Source organism: Danio rerio, chromosome 7, assembly GCF_052040795.2.
Source record: "Danio rerio strain M-AB ecotype USA chromosome 7, GRCz13ab, whole genome shotgun sequence".
Lineage (NCBI taxonomy): Eukaryota > Metazoa > Chordata > Actinopteri > Cypriniformes > Danionidae > Danio > Danio rerio.
Genome location: NC_141027.1, coordinates 45575319 through 45587375, shown reverse-complemented (window position 1 = coordinate 45587375; position 12057 = coordinate 45575319). Strand labels below are relative to the sequence as shown.

Genomic DNA, 12057 nt, shown 5'->3' with positions numbered 1-12057 from the left:
AAACATAATTTGGGAAATATTTAAAAAGAAAGAAAGTTCAAAAGGGCCCTATGTATAACAAGACATTGAAACAACTAAAATAAAATATGCATAGGTAAAAGTGGCGTTTAAAGTGCCAAATGTTTCTATGCCAACTAATACTGTCATTATCAGGTATTGTGGCCTGGTCAGATTGCGGATTGGACACAATGTACAAGCAGGTGCTGTCCTGCCGTTCAAATGCGTCCAGATAATTTCATGAACATGACATGACTGATGACTGATTCGGCTTCCTCGTCTAAACAGCAGGGGAAGTCTTTAATACAGGAAATCAGAGGACTGTCACAAGAAGAGTTACTTGTTGAAATAAATTCCAATCAAGCTGTTTCAAGGTTTCATTAGTTGAATTTATTTTATATAAAATTGAATTCAAACATTATTATAATAGATATATAATTGTAATAGTAATTAATAGTATTACCATTTTAAATAACAACTATAAACAGTAGTTACTACCAGAGGTGGGACCAAGTCATTGTTTGGCAAGTCACAAGTAAGTCTCAATTCATTGCCCTCAAGTCCCGAGTCAAGTCCCGAGTCAAGACAGGCAAGTCCCGATTCAAGTCCCAAGTCAAAGGCAACAAGTCTCAAGTCAAGTCCAGAGTCCTATAGTTTGATTTTCGAGTCTTTTCGAGTCTTTTTAACAGAAAAATAAAATTTAAACAGATTATGTATGGCTGTAAGATCTGTATTTATTAAACAAACCTTTTTTTTAATGAAAGAACATTGCTTAGATATATAAAGATACAAATGTAATTTTCTGAAAAAGTGCTAAACAGTGCTGCGTCTCGTCTACACAGCCTATTGCACAAGAATGAGTTCCACCAAAAAAAAGAGTCAATTTTGCCTCACATCACACAGAAATTGCAGGTCTACTGCTGTCTAATTCATTAAGTTTAGTTGTGCTATGTTATGTCTTCAGTGATCAACTTGTGATTAACTAAAACTACATAAACAACCTCAATGAGGCAGCAGTAGACCAACAACTCCTGTATGTTGCAAAGTAAAATTGAGTGAAATTGGTATTTTGTCAATTAAATCTTGTGTGTGCTAAAGAGATAGAGATGCAAATCTGTCTAGCAGCAATGTAAAATTGTGGCACATATTCTCAATGAAGTAGGCTACTTCATACAAACAATAACGTTGTTTTCTTCACATAACAATGAAGAACTTTGCTCTCTACCTTGTGTGATGCTCGTGCACCGATTTCCTCTGTGGACAAAACTGCTTGCGAGCTCTCAAATATACGCTGCTCACGCACAAATTTTCTCGCTCTTAAATATGCACTGCTCACGCACACATTTTCCTGCGCGCTCTCAGAGATTATATATAGAATTTGTGTCTTGTGTTTCCTCTTCCTTTCTTGCTTTTTGATATAATTTATATTGAGGCACTATTTATTAACAATAACCAAAATACTAAACTAGACTTACATATTAAATTTTTTATCTAATAAACCATAACATTTTGGCTGTATGTTTTATGATGAGATATTTCCAGTTTCAAACACTTAAAGACATAGAGAATAGAGGTTGGATGTAAAGAATGCATTTTGTTTTACAAACATTTAATAAACATCCAAAAGGTTCACCATACTAATCAAATAAAAAACATTTAAACAAAAATATAACTAACGCAAGCAGAAATGTAACTGTGATAAAAATAAGGAAAAACTTGATTTGGCATTATAGCCTACTGTACTACTTTAAATAAATCTCACTATCAATCCCATTTTATCATGGCAACTAAAATAAAGTGAACTAGACTCTGCTGTCTTCCACATTATTGATGAGATTGTGGAGGACATTTTCCATGTCATCCTCTTCATTTTGAGGAAAAGCTGTTCCACAGGGCCCCTGAACACATCTATTGGCATGGACAGGGTTTTGAACAGTACTATAGTAAAGTACTTTAATTAATCTGTTGGGGTAATATTATAGTTGCTATGGTAACACAAGTGTAATATAAACAAATGACCCAGTGCTGTAGTTTTTTTACAGTATTGGGTATATTATACTACAATTCACCACACTTTACTGTAGTAAAACTACACTCTGTATTTCATTTTATTAGTTCACTATTCTTAATACTACAGTATGCTAAAGCATTCATTAACAACTTGTAAATAATACTAGGCTTAAACATAGGCAGTATACCTAACTCTCAAAAACACTAGTATTTATTATAGAATTTACCTTAACCTCATAGTTTTTCGTGTATTGTTACTAAATAGTGTAGCAATATATAAACCATATCAACATTCTGGAATAATCAATTTATCAGGAGGATCTCTGGAGAGCAGGAAAATTATGAAGCGCCAGTGTGGACAAAACTCAAGCAAATGCAGAGAGACTGAATACGCGCGTGAGAGACCAGCCAATCAGATTGAAGTACGTGCCCACTGGTGAAAGTAATGTCAGAGCCAATCAGATTTTTCTTTCTTTTCATAAAGAACAGGGTTCGAATCCCACTTAGGCACTTGCAAACAATCATTTTAGAACATTTTGTCAAAAATCCCTACTGAAAAAACAGCTTAAACCAGCCTAGGCTGGTTGGCTGGTTTTAGAGGGGTTTTGGCCATTTCCAGGCTGGTTTCCAGCCATTTCCAGCCTGGTCTTAGCTGGTCAGGCTGGGAGATGACCAGCTAAAACCAGCTATGTCCAGCTTAAACCAGGCTGGTCAAGCTGGTTTTAGCTGGATTTTGCTGGTCAGTTTCCAGCCTGACCAGCTAAGACCAGGCTGGAAATGGCTGGAAACCAGCCTGGAAATTACCAAAACCCCTCTAAAACCAGCCTGGTCGACCAGCTAAACCAGCTTACCAGCCTAGGCTGGTTTAAGCTGGATTTTTCTGCAGGGATATTGTTATGTTTAACTTGTTTTCATGTTTGAATAGCCAATAAATGTGCTAAATAAATTAAAATAGAAATACCCACAGTGAAACAGTTATATAAATTTAAATATTAGTTTAAATACATTCATAGTGGTTTTAAATATCTTTTAATATGTAGAGAAGTTCACATTCAACAAACTGAATAAAACAAGTCTTCGTTTTTAGTTTATTTAAAAACAATTACAAATGGAGTAATTCAACTCACAATTAAATGATCTCATTGAGTGATGGAATAATAAAGGTAAAACTTTAATTGAATGATCAGTCAAGTGTTTCCAAATGAAATCTGTTAAAATAAGAGTCCTACAAAACAGGAACAAAGACACTCATGAAACAAAATGTGATTGTTAATTGTATTTTTTATTAGAGGTTGGTTTTAAGTACTTTAAAAATAGTAGATAATCCTTAAATATAGAGGGGGAAATACAGAAAAACAAACAAACAGAAATTCAACAATATATATGCATTACATTACAATCTTACAATAAAAATTTAATTAAAAACCATATAGAGGACTAAAATATTGCTAAGGGGCATAACATCAACAATAATAAAAATACCTTTAGGGTTTTAAATATTAAATAAAATTAATAGTATTAATCCAAAATATGAAAAATGTAACACTTTACAATAAGGTTGTATTAATTAATTAAGTTTATGCATGTACTAATGTGAACAAACAATGCAGTGCAGTTCATTACAGTATTCATTATTTTATGCTTTAATTAATGGAAATAAAATTATTGGTTAATTCTTGTTAACTCACAGTGCATTAACATTAATGTTAACAAGCATAACTTTAAATTGTAATAATGCAATAGTAAATGTTAAACTATAATTAATAAAGGTTTAGAAGTATAGTTCATTATTAGTTCATGTTAGTACATAAATTAACTAAAGAAACCTTATTGCAAAATGTCACCAGAAAATAACAAAAAACTTTTTTTTTTTTTACAGTTTTAAGAGCTTTAAAAATAAATTATATATCTAGTTATTATGGCATGTAATTAATGTTACTACTAATTAAATAGTTAGAAAATACTGTCAGAGGATGGGCAAAACACAAAAATAAAACATTATATGCACATTGACACAAACGACCAAGTGCAAAGACATAAATTACAGACATGTTCATTCATAATTATATGATATAAATCAGGAGAGGGTAAATTTGGTTTAAAAAAAACTAAAGTTCATTGACTTATACACAACAGTAAAACAATGCTTTTGCACAACAGTAACACATTGCGAGTAGTAAAGTCTCTTACCTTTGACAGATGTTGTAAATCCGCTGAATAAAACAAAAGGAGCAGATCGCGGATGTGTTTATTTCACTCTCCGAGTCAGAATGAAAATGGCATCTTCAAATTTCCCGCTGGTGCAAAAACACGGAAGTGCGCCACAAAGCGCTAGTGGTCGAAAGTATGCGTGAATGCTCTCTGTCACACACACACACACGCAGAGATAGAGCGTTCTGTGTCACTTTTTACTTTTTATCTTTGGGCTTTTTATAGAAAGTAGCAAGTCTTTACAAGTCAATAGGCGCAAGTCCAAGTGAAAGTCCGAGTCATTTATGTTCAAGTCCAAGTCGAGTTGCAAGTCTTTTTATATTTTGTCAAGTCGAGTCTGAAGTCATCAAATTCATGACTCGAGTCTGACTCGAGTCCAAGTCACATGACTCGAGTCCACACCTCTGGTTACTACATGTTTAAATGTTACTTTTTTCATCTTTTAGTAGGATTACTCTGGTCTTCAAGGCCACATGATCCTTCAGAAATCATCTTACACAGTGTTTTAGTGCTTAGGAAACAAACTTTTATCACATTGCTTTTATCACTGTACAAACCCTAATGCATTTTATCCAGGATTGTTTGGGTTATATTAATAATGTTATATTTAATAAAGTTATATTTAAAGTTCTATTAAGTTTGTATATATTGAATTACTCTTTTGACAAACATTTATGAATTGCACAATTTAGAAAAAGCAATCTAATATTTAAACATGAAATACTGTATATTTAGCTTTGGTTACGTTTGCTACATTTGCTACATTAAACTCTCCTTAAATGAACCTACACTATTGAAACATGCATGGGGCCTTCTTTGAAGCACGTATGCACAGATCTGATCTCAGAATGTATACTGAAATCCACACCATTGATCAGATTTACAGTTAAAGCTAATCATATTAGCTCTCAATCAAGTATTTCCCAATTAAGTGATGTTAATAGTGCAAGGACATTTTCACAATATTCATATTATATTTTTTTCTTCTGAAGAATATATTATTTATTTTAGTTAGGCTTGAATAAAATACTTTTTTGTGTCAATGTTTTTGGTCCCCTTATATATATATATATATATATATATATATATATATATATATATATATATATATATATATATATATATATATATATATATATATATATATTATATAATATATATATTTATGTATATATATATATTTTTTTACTTTTTTTTGCATCACTGCTGTTCAATGAATTGCTTATTTACATCCAACTTGCCTAGTTAACCTAAATAACATAGTTAAACCTTTAAATTGCACTTTAAGTTGAACAATATTATTTTGCAAAATAACTAATAAACTAGTATGTATTGTCACCATGCCAAAAACAAAATCAATTAGTAATTAGAAATAAGTTATTAAAGGATCATGAGACTGCTCTCTTTCAGTTCAAGTCTACTTCAGAATATAAACACTATAAATGAGGAGCATTTTCCTCCAGAAGCCCCTGGTCTGAATGCAGAGAGTCACAGTGGACTACAGCTGGTCTCTTACCTTATGTATTTCGGTAAATCTGGAGGATTTAAAACATGTGCGAACACAGCAGCACAGCAATTTGTCTGAATGGTAATAAACTCAACTGATAAAGCACAAAGTCCGCCATTCTACAGCTCTCTCGACAAAAATGCTTGCTGCAGATTGGCTGGATCGGCCCTGACATTGCGGGACAAACATGAAACCCTGTGGATCATGGAAACAAACACATACTGTATGACCCTCCATCTCACAGCTTAACAGGTCTGTCCATATGGGTCTGTCATTGAAAAGCACGTGCATTCATGAGTAATCAAGTAGCAGAGTCTTTTAATTGGATAAGAAAACTCCACTATGAATAATAATGGAAAACCGACACATCATCACTGGACTGGCTGATTGGCGCTATGCAGGGCTGGATTAACCAATGGGCCTTATGGGCACAGGCCCAGGGGCCCGTGCGCACTAGGGGCCCCTGCGAGGGGGGAGAAAAAAAGACAATTTCGGAGTGTCTTTTTAGGCTAATTGCAAATAGCGCATCTAGTTGGACTAAGCTATTCAGGGTTTACGCCCATCGGGTCCTGATTGATAGAGACAAGATGAGTAAACAGCAGGGAAGTAGCGTTAATACAGCCACAGTGGCGCACCTTGTTAGGCACACGGCATCATCTTTTGACGCGATTAATCATAACATCGGTTCGAATCCACCATCAGTTGAACTCGTGCTACTTTTTTTCTCCCCATTACATATCAGATTGGAAATATATTTATTTTTAACAGGAAAGAAACATTTTTTAAAAATAATGCAAATGTGATATAAAGTCACAAGTGTCTCATGGGTATTTAATAAAGTTTAGCCTTATTATAGGCGCCTGCCGCGCCTCCCTCTCTTCAAAAACTCTATTGCTCAGACAACTGTATTTCCTCTGAGCAAAAAAATTGCGATCACATATTAATATTATTATTATATTCAAATTGCCTTTCTTTAACTAAACAGAATGCTGTAATTGGTCAAGTGCGGAAACGTCAGTTTTGTAATAATCCGCACTAAACTGAGCAGACTTTAGTCTAACATTATATCTGTCATAGATCAAAAATGAGTGGACAAGTGGATTTAGCAAACGCGAGAGAAAGAGGAGAGGAGGAGAGATCTTTATTGAGGCATTTTCCATACACACCTTCTTTAAACAGACCCGTGATCAGGAGAATGAGGGTACAGAAGAAGACGTTAACTTTAAATGATGAGTAGCTAGCATTAACCAGGCGGAGGAGGCTAACGGCAGCGCAGCGCGGACTGGATTCATCGTGTGAGAGACCGACAGAAAGAGAGAGAGAGAGGGAGAGAGAGGGGAGAGAAGAGGTATAGTGTCTGTGATTTTGGATACTTTTAGGTTTAAAATCAAGTTTTCATCACGAGAAGAGTAGAGAAAATACAGGGAGAGGAGGAGAGAGACAGTAAATTAGTGTTTGTATTATGAAAGACTCAGATTCATAGAACTCAGATTCATAGAACTGGATTGGAGAAGCATTGTGCGTTATATGCCATGGCAATAATAAGCTTTATAAGTTTGTAAAAGCAATACACTAAAATACCCTTAAAAAATAATATATATATATATATATATATATATATATATATATATATATATATATATATATATATATATATATATATATATATATATATATATATATATATATATATATATATATATATATATGTATATGTGTAGTTTTATTAGTATTTTTATTTAATGCTTTGAAAAATAATTTAAATCTTTGCAGACTATAAATACATATGTACTATATATAATTTATTTAAATATGTGGGCAACAAATTATAGATTCATTTTATTTAAAAATTATTATATTATTCTTATTTTTTAAATTCAACTATAGGGGTGCGGCCAGGTAGGGGGCCTTACAAGACAATGTGCCCAGGGGCCCCTGAGTTCTTAATCCGGGCCTGGCACTATGTCACCAATTTTGATCCCGCCACAATAACTATTTTAAACCCGGAAGATGGAATTAGCTGACAAAAGTATAAAATTATAATTTTTTTCCCACATTTAAAGCTGAGGGGTGCTAACATTATCTGATCAGATGCTCAACACACACAAATCAGTTAAAATCTTTAAAAAAAAAAGTACTCAGTGGTGTTCTGAACCTTTAAAACTGTTGGGTTATTAATATCACTAACTATTGTGTCAGTATAATATTATGTAGTAGGTAAACATTGTGTTGAATATTCACTATAGGATTTGAATTAATAGTGTAAAAAGTAATTTCACTGGAAGGCTAACAATTTAATAGTTTTATTTTGTATATGTTTTTAATATTTGAATAGCTTGATTCCTTTAAAACAAAATGACGTGACCCAAACTCTTACTCGCCTTTCTTCAGGTATTCGCTGAGAGGAGACACTAAGAGGTATTTCTCCATCGGGAAGTATTCAGGAGAGCTCAAGACAGTCCAGGCTTTGGACAGAGAGGAGAACCACACCTACACCATGGAGGTGGTGGCAGAAGATGGCCGTAAGACATACTTTTTTACTTCTCTTCTCTCTCTGGAAGGTCTGTCAATTCATGTTGTTTGTTTGAGAAAATGTGTTCATCAAACCAAAGTTGTTACACAGAGCAAGTACAAGAAGAAGATGCTATCAGTGCGAGACATCTGGGAAAATCAACATCCCTCAGCTTTCTCTTTTTCAAAATCAGCAGTGCTGCAGAGACACTTGACATTTCAAGATGCTGTGACAGCCTCTATTCACGATCAAATCTCATTGAAAATTCTGGGCCACGTCCACACGCCTTGAGAAAAATCTCAGACATTATAACTGGCAGTGAATGAGTCACCAGCTGAGATGCTCTGTGTGTGTGTGTGTGTGTGTGTGTGTGTGTGTGTGTGTGTGTGTGTGTGTGTGTGTGTGTGTGTGTGTGTGTGTGTGTGCGTGTGTGCGTGTGTGCGTGTGTGCGTGTGTGTGTGTAAACATGGTATTTATCACATGGCGGGGACCTAGATTACATTGATACAATTCTTCTTATACCTTGTGGGGACATTTTTGATCCCCATGAAAAAGATGGCAGATACAATACACTTGAAGACTAAATGTTTAGCCCTGTCAGTGTGAATAAGAATTTATGGATGTTTCCCAGAGATGGGTTGCGGCTGGAAGGGCAATCGCTGCGTAAGAACGTATGCTGGATAATCTGGCGGTTCACCCACTGTGGCGAACACAGATTAATAAAGAGACTAAGCCGAATAAAAAATGATTGAATGAATGCATTTTTGCAAGATACTAGTATTCAGCTTGAAGTGCAATTTAAAGGCTTATCTAGGTCAATTGGTGCATGTTAACGAGTGTTGTGCTAGTTACTGAAAAATAGTAACTAGTTATAGTTACAGTAACTCAATTACTTTATCTATTAATTACACCAAAAGTAACGCGTTACTGTTAAAAGTAATTTTTGAGTTTTCCCACAGAACATTTTTAATGCTCCCATTAATGGTCTTATAACGTCCTTTCAGTGCTGCATGGAGTGTACACTGTTGAATCACTTTACAGTTTTAGTTAATTTGCATTCTTACAACTAAAACACAAGACAGAGTTAAACAAAAAGTCGTTTTTTAACACTAATTTATTTAAGTCAGACCAGCAGCACAAAAATTAAAAAAAAAAACAGCGTGATGAACCAGAAACCAAATTATTATTATTATAATTAATCAGATTAATCAGAAACAAAAAAGCAAAAACTAAATTTGCTTTAGCCTCATGAAAGTTTGTATTTAACCCGTAAACATGTTCTCTTACAGCTTGAGTATGAAACCTAGCAACAGTATACAACAAACACAAAACCTTTATCAAATAAAGTAATCTGTATGATCATATATGTTATGCATTTTAAACAAACAAAAACATAACAGCACAGTCTCTCTTATGTGCACTCAGTCTCTCTCATACACACACACACACACACACTCAGTCTACCTCGTGCGCATTTGGTCTCTGCTTTCTCTTGACTTTTGTTCAGTCTGGTGCCTTACACACGATGCATCTTCTTTATCGTAGTTGGTTGGCATCCATCAATCCCAGAAATGTCGCTGTAAACAGGAAGATGTAGGCTAGACTGCAGCCTTACACTCTCAGAAATAAAGGTACAAGAACTGTCACTGGGGTAGTACCTTTTCAAAAGATACAAATTTGTACTTAAAGGGTCCATATTGGTACCTCAAAAAACATTTATTTGTACTTAAAAATTTTAAGAGGTACACTTTTGTATTTTTTAGGTACTGATGTGTACCCTTGAGGTATTAATATGAATCCTTTCGGTATCGGTACAAATGTATAGCTTTTGAAAAGGTACCACCCCAGTGACAGCTCGAGTACCTTTATTTTTGAGAGTGTACTTACTTACTAAGTAACAGACAAAGGCATCATATTGTAACGATAACAGAGTTACAATATTTAAAAAGTAGTATGTTACAGTATTAGTTACTGTTAAAATGAATGCCGTTACAGTAACACAGTACTAATAACGCGTTATTGCCTAACACTGCTTCTAGCTATTAATATTTATTAAATCAATATGCAATCATCAAACTACCCTGAAATGAAACGTGGTATGTCAGCAACTTATGTAAAGTAAGCTGTGTATTCAAAGTACAAAATCTGTTTTTGTATAACAGCTATAAAAGCATGTAAAACATATTTATCTCTCGAGCACATTTGGCCTCTTTTGCGTGCACTTTGTCCAGTCTGGCGCCTCATACACGACACGTCTTCTTTACGGTGATCGATTGCCATCCACCAATCCCTCAATGCGTCTTCGTTGTAAACAGGAAGGCATTATTAGTAACACATTATTGCCCAACACTGATGTCAACTTTATATTTATTTATTTATTTATTTATTTATTTATTTTTTATTTATTTATTTATTTATTTTTTATTGTGTATGTATTTATTCATTTGTTTATTTAATTATTTTGTGTAATTATTTATTGATTGATTTTGTGTATTTATTTATTTATATTGTGTTTTTATGTTTTTTTTTATTTAATTATTTTGTGTATTATTTTTTATTTATTTTGTGTATTTATTTATTTACTTGTTTATTCATACATTTTTGTGTATTTATTTATTTATTTATTTATTTATTTATTTATTTATTTATTTATTTATTTACTTATTTTGCCCTGGGTTAAACATCACCAGGGACATATTTGAAAAAGAAAAAATAACCACAGCAGGGCTAAAAATTTTGCCTTGATACTTACTTTAGCCTTATTTAAACTGCATGAATAGTATTTTGAGTTCAGAAAGTTTTTCTGTTGGTTTGGGATAAGAATATACAGTCTGTTTCAAATGCAATATAATAAGCATGATGTATTTAGAAACTCCACCTTTATTACATGGATACCCGACATGTGTGGGTCTTGTATGCATGTTTATGTTTGTGTTCTGGTTTTGGTGGTTTGTAAGGACAGAAATGTGTATAATGATATGTGTATGACATTGCACTCTATTGAGGTGGTTAATGAGGACATGCCTTGTGTCCTCATAATTCAAAATGATTAAAAATCATACTTAACAGGGCCTTTTGACACTCAAAGTTGTCACAGGTGTGCTGTGAGGGTTGGGTTTAGAGGTAGGGGTGGTGTACGGGCATATAATGACTGGTTTTATTGTAAAAAATAAAAAAAAATGCATTGCACGTCCCCGTAACATATCTAAACCAACATCTGTGTGTGTGTGTCTGTGTATCTGTCTGTGTGTGGCACTGAGTTCCTCCTCATACCTGAAGGCAGGGAGCAGATCAGAGACTTGAGGTGTGAAGGTCATTCAGTTCACACTCCAATTACGTTTGCCGTTCTTAGAAGAGAAATCAGTCCAGAATGCACAGTCACAAATGTTTATGGGGGAGAACGAAAGCAGAGAGATGAGACGAGAACAAGAGATATGATTCACTATTCCCTGTCTCATGCGTGGTCTCGAGTGTTGAAGCAGGGTCGAAAATGAGAGGGAGGACAGAGAAATGAAGACACTGTAGATGAAATAGAAAAATAATACACATGCTTCTATATGTTGACCTTCAAGAACTTTATTGCACTCTGGGCAGAAGAAAGATTGATAAAAATAGACAGAGAGGGTTACAAAGGCTGAAGGAAATAAATTACACCACACACTTTTCAGAAATGAATTTTAAAAGCAGTGAAATTTAGCAGAAACAATAGTCAGCAGGGGCAGAGATGTATTTTTACTTCAAATTGCAATATTTGCCCTTTAGAATTGATTTACATACCATTTTACAGTTTTAAGACAGTTTTAAAATTACATTTAACTAT

The 12057-nt window shown here is 33.9% G+C and overlaps 1 protein-coding gene across 1 annotated transcript in view; it reads left to right on the top strand.

The window, feature by feature from the left end:
- Nucleotides 1-12057, top strand: part of cdh16 (cadherin 16, KSP-cadherin) — a 90915-nt gene that overhangs the window by 60174 nt on the left and 18684 nt on the right. The window contains exon 14 of the mRNA XM_087261644.1: nt 8117-8247. Within this exon, the coding sequence (XP_087117770.1) occupies nt 8117-8247 (131 nt within the window). The remainder of the gene's footprint in view (nt 1-8116; nt 8248-12057) is intronic.